At 47.8% G+C, this 24,014-nt stretch overlaps 1 protein-coding gene across 3 annotated transcripts; it reads left to right on the plus strand.

Annotated features, from left to right (window-relative positions):
* Positions 1–520: 520 nt before the first annotated feature.
* CD3E (CD3e molecule) lies at positions 521–22,086 on the plus strand. 3 transcript variants are annotated; one of them, XM_023238913.2, is made up of 10 exons: positions 521–668; positions 9,448–9,650; positions 9,763–9,875; positions 11,770–11,790; positions 14,217–14,234; positions 17,570–17,599; positions 18,056–18,274; positions 19,555–19,722; positions 20,482–20,528; positions 21,411–22,086. In XM_023238913.2, the coding sequence occupies exons 3-10, from the start codon at positions 9,824–9,826 to the stop codon at positions 21,465–21,467; spliced, it is 612 nt and encodes a 203-aa protein (XP_023094681.1). In that variant the 5' UTR covers positions 521–668; positions 9,448–9,650; positions 9,763–9,823; the 3' UTR covers positions 21,468–22,086.
* Positions 22,087–24,014: the final 1,928 nt, after the last annotated feature.

The following is a 24,014-nucleotide window of genomic DNA, read 5'->3' on the forward strand; positions in this document are numbered from 1 at the left end:
TGCTGTCAGCACAGAGCCTGCTTCGGATCCTCTGTCTCCCTCTCTCTCTCTGCCCCTCCCCTGCTCCCTCCCTCACTCTCTCTCAAAGATAAATAAACATGAAAAAAAAAAAAAAGAATATTCAAGTCTGCTATAGAAAATAAGAGAAGGAAACAAACAAAGACGACAGATGAAATTAAGTGCGGAAGCAAGTGGCTTGTGAAACAAGTTAGACCTTGACGAGTAAAACAGATGTCTGCTGATCTGGGAAGAGATGGTCAGGCTAACTCCGCTCTGGATATTCCCTAGCCACACAAAACTCCAAATGTGTGTGAGACACTCAACACGTATAAGATCTTACCTCGGCTATCTCTTTGTGACAGCTATCCTGTCACTGCGTCCTCTGCCTGAGGTTCACAGATAAAACCGGTAGCTCCTGTCATGGTAATTTGCAAGCTCCAGCTGTTGCCTGGGATTCTTGCCCTTGCATTCCCACAACAGAGTGTAGGAGAGGAAAAGCTTTCTTCTCCCCGAACCGACAAAGACAGAATGACAGGAGAAAACCCTGCGAGTTCATTTACTATGAGTTTTACGTGACACAGGAGCCTTCGCGAGGAAATGAAAACTCCAAGACAGACCTGAGTACTTGACGCAACGTTGGATGAAGAGTGGACGCTTGTCAAGGAAAGGTAAGTGGAGGAGTATGCGGTAATTGTAGTAAACAGAGCGGAACCTTAGCAAGGACTGTTTGTTCGGATTCCTCTCGAGGCTGAGATAAGGGTACTCCTTTCCTGCAGGCACAGGGAAGGCACCCCTTACAAGGAACTTATGGTCTGTCTCAGGGGAGAAGGACCGGGAAAGATCAGAGTGATCTTGCCTTTGCCATTTGCTCAGATCCCTTCAGCTCAAAGCGTTCACTATGCCAAGGCGTCATAGGTGGGATAGCGGGTCCTGAACCTCATCAAGGGCGAGAGCGTTTGGGGCCCGGTCACCATCAATCTGCTGAGGCCCCTTGCTCACCCACAACTCCAGTCCCTGTAACGGGCTGGTGCAGCAGAGAGTAAGATAGGATTTATGAACACCGTAGAACACAGGATTCAGGTCCTTCTGCCACTGATGTGCACCCTATCCTAGGGGGATGAACCTTCCCCACCTCTTTTCCACAGCTTTTCACTAAATATTTTTCCTTGATTTAATAAGCCAAATGATCCAAGGATCTTAACTTTGCCTATGAGCCATACTGTTCTGTGATCTCTGGAATCGCTTGTTATATAGTATGGTAAAGGGCTATCAAAGCATCACGGTAATTTCTCACATGCTAATCCTTCTGACCCATGACAAGATGTTCCAGGCTGGTCTCGTACACTTCTTGCCCCAGACCTGAAATCATCCGTAATTCTCCAAGGATTCCGGGTTACTTTTAGTGGGAAATAGTACTCGAAGCTACGGTCTGCGTACTGAGAGCGTGCATTGCTCCTGGGTTGGTAAATTATCTTTTGAATTATATACCATCTTATGGTACATAAAGGCTTCTTAGGTCATCTATTTTTTTTTTAATTTTTTTTTAACGTTTATTTATTTTTGGGACAGAGAGAGACAGAGCATGAATGGAGGAGGGGCAGAGAGAGAGGGAGACACAGAATCGGAAGCAGGCTCCAGGCTCCGAGCCATCAGCCCACAGCCCGACGCGGGGCTCGAACTCATGAACCGCGAGATCATGACCTGAGCTGAAGTCGGACGCCTAACCGACTGAGCCACCCAGGCGCCCCATTAGGTCATCTATTAAAATGAATAATTTAAAGTTAAACATGCAGGCTCAGACCTGAACCTACTCTTTACTATAACCAACCCTCAGGTAGTCAAACTTGACAGATAAATGCATAATGAGAAAGGAAAGAGAGATACCAGATTTGGGGTGAAACGTGAAAACCAGAACAAACACTGATCTTCAACGTCTGAAACCCTGCTAAAATGGCATATACGCATAAAAGACAAGGAGAACAAGAAGACAGCAGCACATGGGAAGCGGAACAAAACTTTAGAAGTTGAACAATAAGTGAATGAGTGCTAACCAAATTAACATGCCAGAAAAAGCTAACTTCTTCTGGAATACTGAAGAAATAAGATACTATTCAATGCATTCTTTGAGGCTAGCATAACCTGATGCATCAGATAAAGACATAACATAGAAATATCAAGCTTATTTCACTCATGAAAACAGAAACAAAAATCCTACACAAAATATTAGCAAATCGAGGGGCGCGTGGGTGGCTCAGTCGGTTAGGCGTCTGACTTCAGCTCAGGTCATGATCTCACACTCCGTGAGTTCGAGCCCCGCGTCGGGCTCTGGGCTGGCAGCTCAGAGCCTGGAGCCTGCTTCAGATTCTGTGTCTCCTCCTCTCTCTGCTCCTCCCCCGCTCATGCTCTGTCTCTCTCTGTCTCAAAAAATTTTTAAAAATTTTAACAAAATATTAGCAAAACGAATCTAACCAGGTGAAGACAGGAAGAAAGAAAAAATCACCACTACCAAATAGTTATACAACAATGTTTAATATTAGAAAACCTAGAAATGTAATTGACCACAAAAACAGATTAAGAGAAACACCAGATTAAGAGAAGGCATTGGATAAAGTCCCTTCCTTGCCTATTCAGGATTAAAAACTCTTTTTGTAAATTGAAACCGTAGGGTGTTCCTTAACCTGATAAAGAGGATCTATTAAAATCTTACAGCAAATATTATCCTAAGTGGGGAAATAGGAGATTCATTCCTAAATTAAGAATTGAAAAGATGGCCTGATGTCCTCACTTTTATTTACTGTCGCGTCAGAGGCCCTGCATAGAACTGTACGACACGAGTAAGAAATTAGAGGCTTACAGAACGAAAAAGAGGAAATAAAGCTGTAATTGTTTGCAGATGACATGATTTTTTTACTTTACCAAAGCTATATCATGTTCATGTAACCAAAGACTTAACATCATAAAGATATTAATTCTCCCCAAATTAAGTTTATTCCATTTTCTAACAAAATCTCAGCAGTTTTCTTTTTACATTTATTTATTTTTGACGGGCCGGCGGGGGGGGGGGGAGAGGTGGGGGCGGGGAGGAGTCAGAGAGAGAGAGAATCCCAAGCAGTCTCTGCACTGTCAGCACAGAGCCTGGCGCTGGGCTTGAACCCCTGAACCGCGAGATCATGACCTGAGCTGAAGTCAGACACTCAACTGACTGAGCCACCCAGGAGCCCCTCAGCAGCTTTGAATGAAATTGTGAAGATGATTCTAGCATTTGTATGGAGAAGTAGGAAGCCAGGAATAGCCAAGACACTTCCAAAAAGAAAGATGAGGGTACAGAACTTACTCTATCAGATATCAAACTTTATTACAAAGCTATAAAAATTGAGATGGTGTGGGACTGACGTAGAGATGGAACAATGCAGAGGCCATTAGTTAGACCTTTACACATATGACACTTTGATATATAATACAAGTGGCGCTTCAGAAGATTGGGGAAAGAGAAGACAACAGTATGGACGTTGGGAAAATGCCATACGGGAAAAAATGAAATTGAATTTCTAGTTGTATCAGATCCAAAAATCAACTCCAGGGTCACCTGGGTAGCTCAGTCAGCGAAGTGGCCAACTTTGGCTCAGGTCATGATCTCATAGTTCATGAGTTCGAACCCTACGTCGGGCTCTGCGCTGATAGTTGGAAGCCCAGAGGCTGCTTTGGATTCTATGTCTCCCTCTCTCTCTCTCTGTCCCTCCCCTTATTGTGCTCTCACTCTCTCGCTCTCTCTCTCCCTCTCTCTGTCAAAAATAAATAAATAAGCATTAAACAAAATCAACTCCAAATGGTTTAAGGTTTAAGGTTGGCAGACTCTCGAAAGAGGAGGGGGAGAAAGCCAGAGGCAGGACTTAGACACTTGCGGTTTATTAGGGAATTGATCCTACCAAGCCAAAATGAGGTTGCAGGGACAGTAAGCGAGAAAGGGGAGATCAGGGGTGCCTGGGTGACTCAGTTGGTTAAGCGTTCGACTTCGGCTCAGGTCATAATCTCACAGTTCGTGAGTTCAAGCCCCGCATTGGGCTCTGTGCTGACCGCTCAGAGCCTGGAGCCTGCGTCGGATTCTGTGTCTCTTTCTCTCTCTGTCTCTCCCCCACTGTCTCTCTCTCTCTCTCTCTCTCTCTCTTGCTCATTCTCTCTAAAAAAATAAATAAACACCAAAAAATTAAAAAAGAAAAAAGAGCAGATGAAGAGTGTTTTAGTAAGCTAGTTACTGCTCCAGTCACCTGCAGCTCAAAGTCTCTTAGGAGACCCTCTGAGGAACCACGTAGAATGCATTTCAGAAATGAATCAATCTTCTGACTGATAGAAGGCCGGGGACGGGATCCACTGTGTCCTCTCCCATTCGATCAGGGCTGCCTCTGGGGGCAGCAAGTCCCTACTCTTTCCTGCTCATTCAGGCTCACGCCTGCCTGCACAGGCTTTTGAGGAGACACATCAGTGTGCATCAGAAGTGACCACAGAGCTGCCACTGAAGTCACAGATGGGCTAGGGGGATGTGGCATAGACACCAACAGCATCTCGGCAAGGGGTTTGTGCGGGAGAGTGGAAATACAATGGGCTGGAAGAGATCATGAAGAGCGAGGAGTCAGACTTTTTATTCTTGTCCTATAGCATTTGGAGAAAGAGCAAGAAAAGAAGTGTCCTGAGGAGGGAAGGAGAAGAGCCAAGCTTTCTGCAAGATAGGCAGTATGGAGAAAAGCATTGTGGGAAGAGGTTGAGGATTTCGGGCCATCTGCATACTATGGAATTCCAATGGCACAAGGGAGATAGATAAACGAGGGACAATAGGGTAGGGCAGATGTCAGCTCGGCATGGGGATGCAAGCCGAAATGAACAGTTACAGCCCTGAATGCCCACTCGGAAGTGGGCCTTGAGAGACAGTAGTGAGGGGAAATCCTCCCAAAGGACAGAACTTCTGGCACTGTCCATGGTCATCCACTTCATGTGGAGAGAGAAGTGGCCTGGTATTAGAATATATAGAGATTCGTGGACAGTGAAAAGTGGCTTAATTTATTGGTCAGGGGACAAGAACGAGTAAGATTAGAAGCTTGGGGGCAAGGGAGTAAGACACGTGTATATAGACCCATGGAATCATAAAATGTGAAGGTCTTTGTGTCATATAACACCCACCAGAGAACATCCATCATGGAAGAGGCACTACCACACAAAGTAGAAGAAAATGACTTGGCCAGCTAGCCTCTTGGCTAGACTTGGCTAACCCGTGGCCTCTGCCCTTGGCCATCCCAGAACAGCAACGTTGGGGTTATAAACGTAGCTATGGCAGCAGCGGTAAAGGCTGTACTTAGGTACAACAGTGTGGGCTCCCACCAAGGCTGGTGTAGATTTTGTTGCTGCTGAAACAGTCCAATGCTGAGCCTCCTATGTGGTACCCTCCCTAGAGGAAACCAAGGAGTCCCTTCTTGGCCAGTTAATTACATTGGATCCCCTCCAGACGAAACCTGGAAAGGACTTGATTCATTTCATACGAGTTGGTACATGTTCTGGGCGTGGATTTGACTTTCTTGCCTGCAAAGCTCACCATCCATGAGTTCGCATATTGGCGGATCCATCAGCATTAGATTCTGCGTAGCATCACTAGGGACCATGGGACCTACTCGATTTATTTATTTTTTTAATTTTTGTAACGTTTATTCATTTTTGAGAGAAAGAGAGACAGAGCATGAGTGGGAGAGGGGCAGAGAGAGAGGGAGACACAGAACTGGAAGCAGGCTCCAGGCTCTGAGCTGTCAACATAGAGCCCGATGCGGGGGGCTCGAACTCACGGATCATGAGATCATGACCTGAGCTGAAGCCGGACGCCTAACCGACTGAGCCACCCGGGCGCCCCGCATGGGACCTACTTTATAACAAAGGTATATGGACACGTGACCATAGGATCCATTGGTACTTTGTCCCCAGGAGGTAGAATCCGTGCATCCAGGAAGTAAGGGTTGGAAATAAGAGTATTCGTGCTTACCATTACTCCCAGTGAACCATTCAGGGAATTCGTGCTTCCTGTCCCCATAACTCTAGACTCTGAGTTTCTAGAGGCCATGGTTTCCAGAAGCAGGATGCTTCCATCATGGTACCCAGCTAGAGTTCCATTAAACTAAGCTATACCTGTTCCCTACCATGGCCAAGAGACTGGGAGGCAAAAAAAAAAAAAAAAAAAAGGTTCTCTTGGAGCGCCTGGCTGGATCAGTCAGTAGAGCATGTGACTCTTGATCTCAGGGTTGTGAGTTCAAGCCCCACCTTGGGCATAGAGCTTACTTTAAAGGAAAAAAAAAAAAAATGATTCACTCTCCCAGCAGAAGGAATCTCTTTTTATCATCAGGAGGAATCAAGGCTGCAGGGAACAGGAGAATACATACAAAATGGAGGGGTTCACTGCCTGAAAAGGCCAGGTGACCAGACGCTTGGGGCTCAGACTCCTCAAGCTAAGTCTTCCCGTAGGTTAGCAGAAGTGCTAGCTGAGGCCGGGAGCAATCCAAAATACGGGTAACAGAGGAGGGAGATGACTACCAGATGGGGCCCCAGAACTGCAGTAGAGTGGGACCGCAATTTGTCCCACTAACTTGCCATTTATAAGCTTCTCCGGGAACAGAGATCAAGCAGAGTCCTGAAATGGTTGTTTAAGGATAGGGTGAAATTGTGACACAGCAAGGGATGAACTGTGTCGTGCCATGTGGTGCTGCCCAGGCTCCCCCTTGAGGACTGCTCATCCCCCCGGCTGCTGGCGTTGTGTCCCCTGAGGGCCCTCGGCTGAGCTTCTCCACGGGCGGGGCATCGTCCTCAGCAGAAGCAGCCGCCTTGGCCAAGTTCTTACCCCCTTTCTAGAAAGAGTTCGCATCCAAGACTGGATGATGGGCCTGGTGCCTCAATTCGGGACCGTCCGGAGAGGTCGTCCCAGCCTGAGAACTCCCTGTGGGATTGGCCGAGCTCTCTGTTGCTACCGTGACTTAGTGCCCCTTCTTCCTGTGCCCCCTCAGTGCACACAAGTCTCCATCTCAGAGTTTGCTTCCCAGAGAACCCCAATGATGACGGTGCACGTTCAGAGATAAGAAGGTAACCACGAGAAGAAAACAGTTCACAAAGTTAAAAGTGGTTTTCTCTAGGGAGAGGAATAGGGCTGAGGCGAGGTGGGGTAGGAGGCTGTCGATATGTGCCCTTCGTTCTTTGTAACATGTGCATGTATTAATTCTGTCATTAAAACCTTTTTTCACTCCAACTTTTCTTTAAGTTGTTTTTTTTTTTTTCGTTTGTTTGTTTTTAAGTAGGCTCGACACCCAGCATGGAGCCTGGTGCAGGGCCAGAACTCACAACCCCAAGATCAAGACCTGAGCTGAGATCAGGAGTCGTTGGCTTAACTGACTGAGCCACCCAGGTGCCCCAAAGATTTTTTTTTAATTTTTTTTAATGTTTTTATTTATTTTTGAGAGACAGAGACAGAGTACGAGCGGGACAGGGGCAGAGAGAGAGAAAGGGATACACAGAATCGGAAGTAGGCTCCAGGCTCTGAGCTGTCAGCACAGAGCCCGACGCGGAGCTCGAACTCACGAACCGCGAGATCATGACCTGAGCCGAAGTTGGACTCATCCAACTGAGCCACCCAGGCGCCCCAAGATTTTTATTTTTAAGTAATCTCTACACCCAACGTGGGACTCGAACCCACAACCCAGAGATCAAGAGTCGCATGTTCCTTCCACTGACTGAGTCAGCCGTGCGCCCCGAAACTTTTTTAAAGAAGTTGACACCATCAGGGCGCCTGGATGGCTCAGTCGGTTAAGCCACCGACTCTCTGTTTTGGCTCAGGTCATGATGTCACAGCTCGTGAGTTCGATCCCCTGTGTTGGGCTCTGTGCTGACCGTGCAGAGCCTGCTTGGGATTCTCTCTCTCCCTCTCTCTCTGCCCCTTCCCCACTCGTGCGCTCACTCTCTCTCTCTCTCTCTCAAAATAAATAAATAAGCTTAAAAAAAAAAAAACAGGTTCTAAGAATTTCATACTGTTGCTCTTTGATTTAAACCTTTCAATTATTTCCCATTGCACTTAGAATAATCCTTAAGAATTTTTAACATGGTTCCTAAATCCCTCCCCGTGTGGTCCCTGCTGAGTTGTCCTACCTCATTTCTTGACACCTTCTGACTGTCTCAGTTACCGGCCTTCTGGACTTCTAGTTTCTCACATGGGCGTTTCTTCCTAACCCGAGCTTCAAACATGCCTGCTCCGTCTGGAATACCTTAACCGTCCTCCCCTCCGCCTGGTTCACTCTTACGGGGCCCATCGGATTTCTGCTTGGATGTCACATCCTCAGGGACACCGTCGCTGCCCCCCAAGCTGTATTAGCCTCCCCCCCTCCTTATCATCCCCAGGGCACCTGTATATCCTCTTTCTTAGTATCAGTCTCCCGAAATCGTCCACTTAACATCCACAAGGACCGTTAACAGCTGTCATTACCAGGACCCGGCACAAAACTACAGCCTAATAGATATTATATATTTGCAAAGTGAGTTTTGCCAACATGTTTTGTAGAGTCCCAGCTCTGTACTCTTCAACAAGTTAGGTAACCCGTCCGAGCCGCGGTGTGCTCAAGTACAAGATGGGGATTAAAGTAATACCTACCTTGGAGGGTTGTTTTGGGCATTAAGTGAGATGTGTTGGCAAAGCCCTGAGCACAGTGCCCGGCATAAAATGAGCATTTGATTTATGTAAGCTTAAAAATAAAGGCTGTATCAATCTGGCAGCAGCAGATTTTGAGACTCTCACCCTGGACCCTTCCCAACACTGAATGTTGTATTTTTAAATATTTTTGTAGGGGCACCAGAGCGGCTCAGTTGGTGAAGCGTCCAACTCTTGATTTCGGCTCAGGTCACGATCTCACAGTGTGTGGGATCGAGCTTCGCGTCAGGCTCCGCGCCGACAGTGCGGGGTCTGCTTGGGATTCTCTCTCTTCCTTCTCTCTCTGCCCCTCCCTCTCTCTTTATCTCTCTCAAAATAAATAAATAAACATTTAAAAAAATAAAGTATTTTTGTCACTATCATGGGCCAAAAAAGCAAAACAAAACAAACCACCAAAAACGGTTTTAAGCCAATTCGTAGTTCCAAGCCAGGTTTTGTCAATAAGACGTCTGCACCTTTGCTGTTGCATGGCAGACACACCATAGAGAAAGCAAGGGGGGCGGCACCTGGCTGGCTGAGAGGGTGGAGCATGCAACTTCTGATCTCAGGGTTGTAAGTTCAAGCCCCATGTTGGGGGTAGAGATTACTTTAAATCCTTTTTTTTTTTTTAAGCGCTTTCTTCCTTGTCACAGCTTATTTGGGGAGAGGGGGCATTTGAGAAGGGGAGTCCCAATGTGGGACAAGGCCCCGGGCAGTTAAATTGTAGGTATTTTTTATTTCACCGCCAGGTTTTGCCAGAGTGCTCTTGCTTGTGCTATGGGAAGATGAAGATATGGGGCCCATCTCTCCCCAGCCAACCCAGGTGGCGGCCTCTGCCTCGAACGTTTCCAAGTGACGTAGAACCCCGCAGGCCCAGAGGCCCCTGCACACTTCCTGTGTGGGGTTCTAACTCGCCTCCCCTCCCAGCCTTGGGTGCCTGCTTCAGAAAATGGTGAGTCTCCCCCGAACGAGGCCCCCTTTATCATCCCGGCATTGGGAACAATGACCTCAGGGTCCTCACCTGCAGCAGGGGGGTTGAACAAGTCCTCCGGTTTCTTTTTCAGAAGTACTAAGCCACCAGGCTCCACCCTCTTAGGCAGAATTCAGTGTCCATCCGGTGAGAGAATGATGCCATCGGGAAGCCTCTGGAGAGTTCTGGGACTCTGTCTCCTGTCAGGTAAGTAGGATGAAATGAGAAAGGGTCGTATTTCTCCAGGCTGTGGGAAGGCCCACAGCCTCCCTTGGTGATGCCCAGTGGTACCAAGGGAGCCTCATTTACCAGAAGGTATAAGGAACTATTTGTGCTATGTTAGGCTAGGGATCCAAGACGGCAGGCTAATAACGAAAGAGATATGGGACGGATGCCTGGGCCACCACTCAGGGAACATTGGGGATCGTAGCTATTGAAAACAAAGAAGTCTCTCTGCCTCCAAGGACAGGCTTGTTCGTCAGTGAACTACCCAGCCTTTAAGAACTAACACAAAAGAGATTAGAAGAGCAGAGAGCTGAACTCGAACCGTTGGGGGGGGGGGAGGGTACAGCAAGGTTGGTCTCTGAGACAAAACATACCTCATAATTTTCAGCCCTTTTCAGGTGACTAAGAACTTTCGATTAATCTAGTCCTTTTTGAAGCAAGGGAGAATATAGGCAGGTAAACGACCAAGAGCAATTCCACATCTCATAGGAGATAAGATTTAAAAAAAAAAAAAAAAAGTTGCCATTTATGAAGTGCCAGAGACTGCCTAAAGAAAACTTCTTTACATGTATCAACTAATTTAATTCTTAGCTTCATCTTGGAAGGCGAAGGTTACATCCCCTGTTTTGTAGATGAAGAAACTGGTGGGCAGAGATGTTACATGGCTTTGTTGAAAACCGCACGGCTAGTCAGTGCTAAAGCTGACCCGGGAAGCCAGGACTGTCTGTCTAGAAGGCCTGCGGCCTTCAAGGCTACGCGATGCAAAATGGTTCACGACGGCTTTAGTTCAGAGGCCTAGAAAATGCTATCAGAGCTGGGGCTCCTATCTCAGAGCCACAGCCATGGTGTCTCCGCTTCCTGCTTCACTGTGAGTTTCTCAGGCTTGAACGCTCACACAGATCACCTGGGATTCTGGAGCTCCTGCTCCAGTAGGACCAGAGTGGGGATCACCATGCTGCCTCTCGAGGAAGCTCTTGCGTTTAAAAGTCTGCTGCCGGTCCCAGGAACACATTTTGAGTGTCAAGGGGCGGGACGTGACTCCCGCAAGGAGAGGGCAGGCATTTTCTTCAAGGCTTATAATATAAACGATGCTTTCTGGGGGGGGGGGGGGGGGGGGGGGGATGGAAAGAGAGCGAGATGAAGTATCAAAGTCCCGGGCATCCCTAAAGATCTGGCATCACGAAAATGTGCCCAGTCGGCTCTGGGTGGGTGGAGGGGTCTCACTCGATGCTATTGGTAAAAAAAAAAAAAAAAAAGGGAGGCCCGGGTACACGGAGAACTTAAAGACAACACGAGGGAAGCTGGTCATCGTAATGAATCCAGGTTATTGCCGAGTGAGGAGCCCAGTGGAAGGGTGACCAGGCTCTTCAACACACAGGCTCTAACGGAGGAGTAATTGAAGTTTCAAATATCTCCATCTCTGGCTCGAGCAGAAAACAGATGGAAAAACTGAGCCATCAGACAAGCGGGAGCCAGAGACGGAACAAGAATCTCAACGTGCGTACCTAAACGAAAGCTTGTTTTTCTTCCACAGTCCGATCTTCAAAAACGGAGGCTAGGCAGCAGAATTCGTTTGCTATTTCCCTGGTGGCCTGAAAAGGAGTCTCAACTTTTTCTAACTCTTGGTCAAATATTGAGTGTTCATGTTTAACGCTAGATGCTTCTTCGCTTTGTTTCATCCCAATGGACCAGGAACTGGACACTGGTCCGTACCCAGCAGTACATGTCACTTACCTGGGGTACAGGTATGACTCTGGTCCAGGGGTGGTTCCGACATGGCCAAACTAGACCACATTACTCGTTCTGCTTGGAATTTCAGGCACCTGCAACATTGACTAACTCTTTTCTTTTTTTTTTTTCCTTATTTGTTTTCTAGTTGGCGCTTGGGGGCAGGAAGGTAAGAATATGCTTTCTTTCCTTGTTATGCAATCAGCCCCCGCAGTCTTTGTTTTTGTGAGTGGAGCTTTTGCTAGACCCCACCCCCACCCCCTCACTTCTCACCCCCCCTCCCCCCCCCACACACAGAGCTTCCACAGAGACCTATTTAAAGGAGGTTTTAGTATCTGGTCAGTTCAGAGGTAGTTACAGCAAGAGGAAAGGAACAGAGATCCCAGGAAAAATGAGTTTTAGTTATTTTTTTTAAATTTTTTTAACATTTATTTATTTTTTTAATGTTTATTTATTTTTGAGAGACAGACGGAGAAAGAGACAGAGCACGAGTGGGGGAGGGGCAAAGTGAGGCACAGAATCCAAAGCAGGCTCCAGATTTTGAGCTGTCAGCACAGAGCCCCATGTGGGGCTTGAACTCACTCACAAGCTGTGAGATCATGACCTGAGCCGAAGTCGGATGCATAACCAACTGAGCCACCCAGGTGCCCCAACATTTATTTATTTTTGAGAGACAGAGAGAGACAGAGACAGAGCACAAGCGGGGGAGGGGCAGAGAGAGAGACACACACGAAGAATCCAAAGCAGGCTCCAGGCTCCAAGCTGTCAGCACAGAGCCCAACGCAGGGCTCGAACCCACGAACGGTGAGATCATGACCTGAGCTGAAATCAACGTTTTAACCGACTGAGCCACCCAGGCGCCCCAATGGTAACTATTTGAAAGAAAAAACTTGCGACTGTTCAGGTTGAAAGTGCTGAAAGTTTTCATTTGTTTGCACTTCATATTTGGTGTGGGATCTTGTAGAGGATAGGAACGTATACACGGGCATGCGGCAAATAAGCCTCTGGGGCAGCACCTGGGTGCAGGTTTAGAGTCACGTGTCCAAATGCTCTGAATGTGTGTGTGCATGTGCGTTCCTGTGTGCACACGCGTGTGAGCACGCCTGGCCGGGACTTATTTCCCAGTCACAGCGGTAGAGTCAGGAATGTCCCAATATCGGAAGCCTTTCTGTTCAATCAGCTCCTCCGAGCTGCATGAAGCAATTTTGTGTTAAATGGTGGCCACTGTGCCCGTCTACATTCCATGACACTGCCTCTTTTGTAATATTTGTAGAACACTGTCTTTCTTTTTTTCCCACGCAGCATGCTTTAATGTTACCTTATTTCTTTTTAATTTTTCAATGTTTATTTTGGAGACAGAGAAGAGAGACAGACAGCATGAGCAGGGGAGGGGCAGAGAGAGAGGGAGACACAGAATCCAAAGCAGGCTCCAGGCTCTGAGCTGTCAGCACAGAGCCCGACGCGGGGCTGGAACTCACGAACTGTGAGATCATGACCTGAGATCATGACCTGAGCCAGAGTTAGACGCTTAACGGACTAAGCCACACAGGCACCCCTAACGTTACCTTATTGACAGATGGAGCATGTCGAAAGCACTGACATGCTTCGGGATAACTAATCTCTTCTGCATGCCATTTACAGTTGATTTTTCTTTATCATCGATTTATGTGCAATGCAGAGCTTCATTTTCTTCCCCAGCTTTATTGAGATATAATTGACGTATAACACAATGTAAGTTTAAGGTGTATGATGTAATGACTTGCTATTGCAAATGACTACTTAGGATCTATTTTTGTAAATCGCCATCAGTTGTTTAATGTAGGAGGTAGGGCCCAAAACAACTTTTCCTATACAGCCATGAAGAATTTGGAGATCTGCTGTTCTCTTTCTTTCTTTCTTTCTTTCTTTCAATCTGGAAAATTACATTTTAAACTGAGAACAAACTGAGGGTTGATGGGGGGTGGGAGGGAGGAGAGGGTGGGTGATGGGTATTGAGGAGGGCACCTTTTGGGATGAGCACTGGGTGTTGTATGGAAACCAATTTGTCAATAAATTTCATATATAAAAAAATAAAATAAATTAAAAAATAAAAATAAAAAAATAAAAAAAAGAAAATTACATTTTAATACCATAGAGAATATTTTTTTAATGTTTATTTTTGAGAGAGAGACAGAGACGGAGTGTGAGCGGGGGAAGGGCAGAGAGAGAGGAAGACACAGAATCTGAAGCAGGCTCCAGGCTCCATGCTGTCAGCACAGAGCCTGACGTGGGGCTCGAACTCACGGAGTGTAGGATCATGACCTGAGCCGAAGTCGGACGCTTAACCGACTGAGCCATTCAGGTGCTCCAATAGAGAATTTGAAAGATGAATATAAACTTGTCCCTAATCATTTCACCAGTCATCAACATGACTGACCTGTTGATGCAGTCCATGGATGCATTTCTTTTTCCTTTTCTTTTTCTTTTCTTTTTGTTTGAGTAGCGTTGACACACAGTGTTACATTAGTACCAGAAGGTCCTAACCCAGGGGAACAGGGTCTGTTCTTGGTAGCTGATACAAGGGTAGCTAACAATTGCTTATCATTTCCTTTTCAGACAATGAAGACCCTTTAGGTAAGAGGATTTTCACTCTACACGACCTCTTTTCAAACGTGAGACAAAAAGGTATTGAGGACAATCATATTAATAATCAGAACTACTAGACGAAAAACAACAATGGTCTACCGGTAGGATCTATCAGGGATGGGCCTGTGTTTGTTGCTAACTGTCACGGATCCCTGAGCATACATTCTGGGAAGTGTGGATAGAAGCCACTGGGAGTTTCTGTATAAATCACAAATTCATTTTTTTATATTTTTTTAATGTTTATTTCTTTTTTAAACGTGGTAATTTATTTTATGTGGTTGTTTAGATCCATTGCTTAAAAATGTTCAAAAGGCGGGCGCCTGGGTGGCGCAGTCGGTTAAGGATCCGACTTCAGCCAGGTCACGATCTCGCGGTCCGTGAGTTCGAGCCCCACATCGGGCTCTGGGCTGATGGCTCAGAGCCTGGAGCCTGTTTCCGATTCTGTGTCTCCCTCTCTCTCCGCCCCTCCCCCGTTCATGCTCTGTCTCTCTCTGTCCCCAAAAAATAAATAAACGTTGAAAAAAAAATATTAAAAAAAATGTTCAAAAGGCATTTTAATTTTTTTTAATGTTTATTAATTTTTGAGAGAGAGAGGGAGAGAGAGTGAACAGGGGAAAAGCAGAGAGAGAGGGAGACAGAATCCAAAGCAGGCTCCAGGCTCGGAGCTGTCAGCACAGAGCCCCACGCGGGGCCCGAACCCACGGACCGTGAGATCCTGACCTGAGCCGAAGTCGGACGTTTCACCGACTGAGCCCCCCAGGCGCCCCTCAAAAGTCCCGTCAAATTAAAAAAAAATTCTTTTTTAATTAAAAAAAATTTAAAAATACATTTTTCTGACCTGTTGGTGGATAAGATCCCTTAAAATAGGCAAGCCAGCACACATTTATAAACCATTCATGATACTATCACCTTACATAATTTTTAAATTCCAAGACACAAATATTCACTGTATAACATATTGCTGAGCAGTAAGATTAGTTTCCCTCTAATATATATACTTTGTGTGGATTATTAATTTGTAGGGCCCTGCAAAGTTATTTAAAGTGAACCAATAAAAACTACAAACTAGAGAGGTAAAAGGAGTTGAAATAGAACACTATTCACCTCTGAAACTAGTTTTAGAGTTGGTTTCTCCAGAGAGAATTTGTAAAATTTCTTACGCTAGTCTGCATTAAATTTTCTATTTCAACTCCGATGTATAAACATATGTCCTATTTTTAAATCAGTAGAGGTTACACTTAGCATAAAATAAGCCACAGGTTGTCCCCCAGATTTCTTAAGAATGTTTCTGTCAGGCCCACGATAAATAAGAGAAATGAGGCTCGGTGTTTTTGGTTTTGGTTTTGGTTTTGGTTTTGGTTTGGTTTTGGGAAAAGAGGGTAGAAGGAATGGAATCCAAATACCTTTATTTAATCATTGTGTACCTAGGGGCTCCCGGGTGGTTCAGTCAGTTAAGCGTCCGACTTCGGCTCAGGTCATGATCTCATGGGTCGTGGGTTTGAGCCCCGCATCGTGCTGACAGCTGAGAGCCTAGAGCCTGCTTCAGATTCTGTGTCTCCCTCTCTCTCTGCCCCTCCCCCTCTCATGCTCTGTCTCTGTCTCTCTCTCAAAAATAAACAAACATTAAAAAAAATGTGTATCTAGAATTAGTTTAGAACTGTAGACTTTTAAGTAGGGCAGATACCCTGAGAGCCAGCAGATAATGTCCATTTATTTTTGAGAGAGAGAGAGAAAGACGGAGCACGAGGCAGGGAGGGGCAGAGAGGGAATCACAGATTCCGAAGCAGGCTCCAGGCTCCGAGCTGCCAGCACAGAGCCCGACATAGGGCTCGAACTCAAGAACCGTGAGATCATGCCCTGAGCCGAAGTCAGGTGCTTAACCGACTGAGCCACCCAGGCGCCCCTTTACATTTCTTTTTCAAACAAACACCAAGCAGAGTGAAATGTCTATTTCCTTTTAAATTATTTTACTTATGATTTCTAGTTTATATAACATTTCTAAGAAATAGTATTGAAAAATTATTTCTAAGTCCAAATAGTATCAACTGTCTACGTCATTATACTCAAATCCCAACTATTAGCAGCTAGACAAATTTGGAGAATGACTTGTTTACATCCCACACGATCTCAGCCGGAGAGCTGCCTGAGCAACTGGGTCAGAACTCAGTTCTGTTCTCCATTGTAGCAGGACCCCAAGAAGGAAAGGAAGAAAGTAATTAACATTTTTCTTAAGCATCTGCTATGTGCCATTCATTTTCACCCTCATAATCCATTAGCTACTCACAAATACCCTGTGAGGTTGGTGTTTCATCTCCATTTCACAGATGAATACACTGAGGCTCAGAGAAGTTCAATGACTTGCCCTGGGTCACACAGCCTAAAGCAGATCTGAGATTCAAACACGGGGCTTCTGATTCAGTCCAACGCCCTGTCCCTAACAGCCTACTATAGCAGAAAGCCCCCAACAGAGAAAAAGCGGTCTCTGAGCACCTCTCCTCTCTTCCAGCTGCCACATCCAGGCTTCAGCATAACCTAGTGCCGCCCTGTGTCCCGGCCACAAACCTTCCAGAAAACAAAGAGGCGCCCCAGCCCCATCTCCCAGGACAACATGGCCTGCTGTGGGGAATGTGCCTGGGCCCCAAATTATATATACTAGCGGCTCTTCGTTGTTCACACCAATACTGCCTCCCTCTAACAAAAATAATTGAGACTTGATTATACTCAGGAGATAGTTGAAAATAAAGCCACCTTTTACGGGAGGAACCATTCCCTTAAAAGGAGTACCGTCCTTTACACAATTTAAAAGCAATAACAGGGAAGTGGTAGAGAATAAGAAGGCTGTTTGATCTCCTGTGAGGGATTCTGTTCATCATAAGAGAGAACTTCTGAATGATGAAAAATAGGTAAGCCCAAGGATCAGTGGCTCAGAGATCTCCTGACGACGAGTGAAGGTCTTTATCTCTGAGAAGACCCTTTCGTGTCTAACCAGAATATGGTTCACGCCAATGAAGGAGAATGAGCTTGAAGACTGAGAATTTTTCACCTTTAGGGTTTTAAGACTTCCCGCCCTCCCATGGATCTGGATTTAGAAACGCGTGCCGGTATAACCTCCATCTGATGCATCCGAGCTACGTCTAGGAGCATACTTGGTGCGCTGAGTACATAACTTACCTTCCAGGCTTGGGGCTCACTAAAGGATGGGCCTTCTTTGGCGGTTCTGGAGGGATAGTATCTAGCCCCACGTGAAAATCTGTGTCTACAACTGAAACTTAAGCCAAGGTTATTGTCTTACTGTGCTTTCTTTTTCTCATGTTCTGGTGAAGAGCCATCTCCACAGACATCTGCCTCCGCACGTAAGTTCAGCTGTCTTTCATGGGTGCCCTCAGGATGCCGGTGGGTGGCTAGAGGAGAAGGAATTGGTCGGGAGAGATTAACCCCAAGAGCTCAGGTCCTTCCAGTATCACATTTCCAACTCCCGTTTTGGAAATATTCCCAAAGGGACTTTTTTCTAGACTTTCCTTTACTTCCATCCTCCCCTTTTCTGTCTCTCTCTCTCTCTCTCCCAAAAATAAATAAACACTAAAAAAACTACAAAAAAAAAAAAAAAAAGGTTGCCCAGTTCCCCTTTGCCTTCGGATTCCCTCTTTCACGCCCTGTAGCCAGCAGGCTTCCCCTTTGACAAGAAAACCCAAGGCCTGGGTGACAGATGACCTTCTGCATCTGGTTGGTTCTTTGTGACTAATTTGCCTTTGTCAAAATCTTACTGGTTCCTCCCTCCAATTTCCCTTCCCTCCTCTCCCATTTCCCAGGGTACAAAGTCTCCATTTCTGGAACCACGGTGGTGCTGACATGCCCTGAGGATTTGGGAAGTGAATCCATAAAATGGGAAAGAAACGGTGACCTCTTGCCCAATGAATATGGAGAACAGCTATTTCTGGATGATTTTTCAGAAATGGAAAACAGTGGTTATTATGCCTGCTATACAAGCAACTCACTAGAGAAGAACTATCTCTACCTGAAAGCAAGAGGTAATATGGGACCATTAGAAAGGACCACTTCAAGAGGGTGTTCTCAATTATTTCCCCTAACTCAACTCACAGGCCCCTGGCATCTTTGTGTTTCTCTTACCCTCAATCTGAGACTCTTAGGGGCCACACAGTGTCAGCGTTTTCTGAAATCTAGATTAAACACCAAAGTGGGGTCACCTGGGTGAACCCAGCATTAGATCTGAAACAACAACTTCCCAAGAGACAGGATTGCATCGTTTGCATTCTGTTGAATCCAGAATTGTGGCTCATAGATATGGGTTCGGCTGATGCTTTATCCAGAGATAAATTCTTCAGAAAGATTCGCAAAGCTGCTACAAAAAAGTGTCGGGGCACTTGGGTGGCTCAGTCGGTTAAGCGCCCGATTCTTGGTTTCGGCTCGTGGCATGATCTCATGGTTTGTGAGATCGAGCCCCAAGTCAGGATCTGCACTGACAGCTCAGAGCCTGCTTGGGATTCTCTCTCTCTCTCCCTCTCTCTCTTTCTCGGCCCCTCCCCCACTCGTGCTCCCTCTCTCTCTCTCTCTCTTTCTTAAAAATAAGTAAACACTTGGGCGCCTGGGTGGCTCAGTCGGTTAAGCGTCCGACTTCAGCTCAGGTCACGATCTCGCAGTCCGCGAGTTTGAGCCCCGTGTCGGGCTCTGGGCTGATGGCTCAGAGCCTGGAGCCTGCTTCCGATTCTGTGTCTCCCTCTCTCTCTGACCCTCCCCCGTTCATGCTGTGTCTCTCTCTGTCTCAAAAATAAATAAATGTTAAAAAAAAATTAAAAAAGAAAATAATAAGTAAACACTTATAAATAAATACACGAATAATAAAGCGTCATAAACTAGGGCATAGTAATAACCGCTAACATTTTCTGAGCGCTTGTTAAGTTCCAAGGGCTATATACCAAACACTTGCCAGGAACTTTTTTTTCATCTAACCCTCTCAACAACAATATGCGTTAAGTACTATTTTATTCCCATTTTATACAAAAGGAAACAGGGCCTTTGAGAGTTGAAAACACTTCTCACAATCCTCACAGCTAGTAAGTTGCGCGGAGCTGGGACTTGAACCCAGGACTGTCTGACTCCAAGGCCTCTATCCATAACCGTCCTCCTTTGCTTGTTGTTACAAACTTTGGAAGGTCCCGCTCCGGCCACGGCAAGCGTGAGCGTAAGAAAGGGAAAATCGCCTTTATGTGTTCCTTGCTGGGGTCTGCTGTTCTGTGTCTTCTTTTCCCGGTGATTTCTCTTCTTCTCCCCCTCCCCCTGTCTCCCACAGTGTGTCAGAACTGCGTGGAGGTGGATACGATGACAGCGGTCGCGATCGTCGTGGCTGATGTCTGTATCACTCTGGGGTTCCTGCTGCTGGTATATTATTGGAGCAAGAATAAAAAGGCCAGTTCCGTGACCATGATGCGAGGACCAGGTGCAGGCGGCAGGCCCAGGGGTAAGACCGAGGGGTTCAGTCGGAAAAGAGTCCCACCAAAGGGAAAGTCCAGCCGGGGAGGCAAGTCAAGGCCAGGTCAAGACAGCTCCTATAGAACATTCACCGTGTGGCCAGCATCTGGACGGAGGGGTTCACATCTCAGATCACTTCTCTTTCCCGTCCTAGGAAAGTACAAAAAGTTTATTAACAGGATGGCTTCCCCAAATGCCTGAGTAACCAAATTCCCCTCCCAGTCTGTGGGGACAGAGACTTTGGGATACTGGCGCCCGCCTTCTCCTTTCCCCTACCCGTAGGAAAGGAAACACGAAAGGACTTTGAGCTGAGGAAAGTCATAACGTGATAGACAGTGTGGGGGTCGTTAGAGATGGGATGAAAGGAAGCAAGGGAGGGGCGCCTGGGTGGCGCAGTCGGTTAGGCGTCCGACTTCAGCCAGGTCACGATCTCGCGGTCCGGGAGTTCGAGCCCCGCGTCAGGCTCTGGGCTGATAGCTCAGAGCCTGGAGCCTGCTTCCGATTCTGTGTCTCCCTCTCTCTCTGCCCCTCCCCCGTTCATGCTCTGTCTCTCTCTGTCCCAAAAATAAATAAAATAAAAACATTGAAAAAAAAATTAAAAAAAAAAAAAAAAAGAAAGGAAGCAAGAGAAAGAACGGCCAAGATGGAAAAAGAGGAGACAGGGACGAGAGAACAGCTCTGGGTCTCGTTGCCACGAGATGGGTGTTCCCTCTGGAAACTAATCCTTCCCCCACCCCCTCCCCTGCAGGACAAAACAAGGAGAAACCACCACCTGTGCCCAATCCAGACTACGAGGTAACAAGGGACAGAGTGGGGGGGGGGAGCTTTCTAGGGGAGAAGGCGACAGGTGGGACCGTCTGTCTTGCCCTCCAGACCCTTCGAAGCCCCTCACTCAGAGCTCCAGGACAACCCGCCTTGTGCCCGCCTGTGCCTCCTTCATGATGGAGCAGGGCCATTTCCAAGGCCGTGTGGCTTCTACAACCATGGCCTGGGGAGGGAAACAGCGCTCCTATTTCTGTGGCTGATTCGTTAGCACGGGGGAGACCACACCCGCACGTTCTAACATGACACATTCGGGACTGATGTCCCACCTGCACGCACCGGTACCGTCACACCCGTTGTTGAAATATCAAAGTACTTCGCTGGTCAACAGCCGCAAGCTTCCTGCCCACCCTGCCCCAACCCACGCACCGCCAGACCTCGCAGCCTCTCCCCCACCAGGCTGCCTCCCGATCAGACAGCTAGAGAGTTAATGTCTGGCGCGGCAGACCCCCAGCAGGACCGTTCCGACCGGTGGGTGGGTGTGCGCACCACCAGTTGCTAAATATTTGGAATAGCACACCTGGACAAGCTCGACAAATATTTATTTATCGAGCAGCAGCCAAGCATGTGGTATATTCGCTGTCGTATGCGTGAGTGACTTCACTGAATTCCGACAAATGCCCTGAGAGGTGGGTCTTTAGAGTCCCATTTTCGAGATGGGAAAGCTGAGGTTTACGGAAGGCGGCAAGTCTGTTACGGGTGGGTGCCTGGTTCAGGTGAGAACTTGAGCCTGCCTCCCGACTCCTAGTCCAAGAGTCTTTCCGTTGCACTAAAGCTAGATCTTCAGGGGCCCTTCTTTCTGAGGAACTACCTCCTGCCACCCTGCTGACTACCACCTCTCTATTCTACCCCCAGCCCATCCGGAAAGGCCAGCAGGATCTGTATTCTGGCCTGAATCAGAGAGGCATCTGACGGCTCTTGAGGACGCTGCCTCCCACAGGCCCAGGTCTGGCTTCTCCGGGGCCTGCTGTTCCCTGTACCCTGAGTAAATCTTGGACCCCAGAAGAGAACGGCTCCTCTGCCTTCTGGAGAACTCACACCCTGCAGCCTCCTCCCCAGGTCCTTCCATCCTGCCTTCTCTGTTGGCGCTCAGTCCTAGAATAGCACAGGCACTATTCACTATTGTGAAACGTCATGGCTACCCCCCACCCCCCCACCTGGACGGCCCCTTGTCTGGGTATTTATTTCTGTTATTCCCACCCCCACCATCACCAGTTCCTTCCTACCCTGCAGGAGAGCCCCCTTCTCCCTTCGCTTCCCCCCTTTCCTGCACAGAAGTTGCCCCCATCCCTAACTATTCCATCTACCTTTCCGTTTTCCCAGCTCTCTCTTGGGTGACCCTTTGTGGGGATGGACCGGGTAACTTTGGCAGAGGTCCTGCCCTGTTCGCAGACCCTGGCCCCGAACCAGCCCTCTGGGCCCTCCCCCACGTCTTCCCCGCAGGCCCCTGGATGGTCATTTGCATCTGCGTGAATGTGCTAGGCTCCCTGTCAGCTGAGAGAGAAAAGAAATAAAGTGTATTTGGCTGAAAGAGTTTCTGTCCCTCTTTTCTGGGAGGCCCTCCGAGGCTGCCTTGTTTCCTCAGGTCCTCCCTGCCTTTGACTAAATTCCCAGCTATGATCTCAAATGCATGCGGGTGGGGGCATCATCTGACCCTGTCTTTGGAGAGGGCGTTAAGGAAGAAATAAACAAGAGAACGGGAAAGAAGGGAAAAGACAGTCCCCTGACTAACTTCTCTTGGAGAAAAACATCAAGGATGGCAGAGAGTGGCTGATGGGCCCCGATTGGAGTGGCCAGTTCAGAAAACGGAGGGACAGGGGCGCCTGGGTGGCACAGTCGGTTAAGCGTCCGACTTCAGCCAGGTCACGATCTCGCGGTCCGTGAGTTCGAGCCCCGCGTCGGTCTCTAGGCTAATGGCTCAGAGCTTGGAGCCTGTTTCCGATTCTGTGTCTCCCTCTCTCTCTGCTCCTCCCCCGTTCATGCTCTGTCTCTCTCTGTCCCAAAAATAAATAAATAAACGTTGAAAAAAAAATTAAAAAAAAAAAGAAAACGGAGGGACAGAAGCATAAGCCTTCAAAGGCAGGAGAAAGCGGCGGATGGGCAGCGTGAGGTGTAAGGGGCTGGGGACCCTGATTTCCACAAGCTGCCTGGGAAAGGAAGCCAGGGCTGAGCCCGGCCTACGGGGAAGGATGTGCTGTGGAGCAAGCAGGCACCCCTCCCTTCACCTTTTGAGCCAGCAGCCAGAAGGCAGCTGCTGTGGTTTGGCTCAGCAGGATGTGGGCTGGGGGGCCCAGTGGGAGGCCTCGCCCTGACCCAGCACCGAGTGCTCGTCTACACCCGGGCGGTGGAGGCTGGAGCTGTGACAAGCCCCAGCGGGCCCCCTTCTCCCTCTCTGCGCTCAGAAACCTCCCTGCTCACCACAGGGCTATTTCTGCGTGTGGCCGTGACCGAAAAGGCCATTCGCGGTTAGCAGCTTGCCACATGGCGTGCACACTCAGCCTCGGCCGGCTCGTTGGGACCCTGTTACGTGTCGGTCCCTGTTAAAGCGACGGTCCTTTGCCTCTGCACACTCAACACGCAGGCTCACCAGGAGACTCTGTGATGCCGACCATCCCTAGCTGCTGATCAGCAACCTGGCCCTTGTGTCCCTTGATGACGGACACAGGGAGGTATGGCTCGGGGTGATCCAAGCGATAGCAGCCCATGTCTAGTGAACGTTGACTATGCTCTAGAAATCGCCCTTAGGGCCTTCCACGCGTAATCTCGTTTTTAATCCTTTCGACAACTCAACGAGGCAGATAAAACAGAGGTTGCCCTGATGGGGTCAGGGGACTCGGAGAGGTTGTTTACTGAAGTTGCACGGCTAGTGAGGGACAGCGCTGGAATGAGCAACCAGGACTGTCCAACTCCAACGCTCTGAGCAGCTCCGTGTGCCGGCTGTGACCATAGAAAAGGGCTCGCCATTTTCCCGGCTTAAAAGCTCTGCATTCAATCCTTTAGGTACTTCTTCAGCGACTGCTTTTCTCACCACTCGTGTGGCCGACCAGCACTGTGCTGAGCGCTAAGGGGATGCAAACAGTTTTTGCCTTCAAGGAGCTTGTGATTATAGAAGGGTGGCCAAGAATGCAGAAGGTTGAACACCAACAGGAAAACAAATGAGATTAAGCGAGGGCTGCGGACAGTGTTCCCGGGAGAAGCCGGGAGAGCTGCCGTGGTAGGGAGAGAGCAACACAGAGAAGAGACCTCGCCTGGGCCTTGAAGGGAAGGATGGGTAGAGCTTGAAGACAGAGCAGAAGGCACTCCACTCACTGACGATGAAACAGGTAACCTGGTAAGTAGGCTGTTAGCTATTAAATACGTTGAACTTATATAGTGAAAAACCCTTCCACAGGGGCACCCGGTTGGCTAAATCAGTTGAGCATCTGACTCTTGATTTCGGCTCAGGTCATGATCTCATGA

This window comes from Felis catus, chromosome D1 (genome assembly GCF_018350175.1).
Source record: "Felis catus isolate Fca126 chromosome D1, F.catus_Fca126_mat1.0, whole genome shotgun sequence".
Classification (NCBI taxonomy): Eukaryota; Metazoa; Chordata; class Mammalia; order Carnivora; family Felidae; genus Felis; species Felis catus.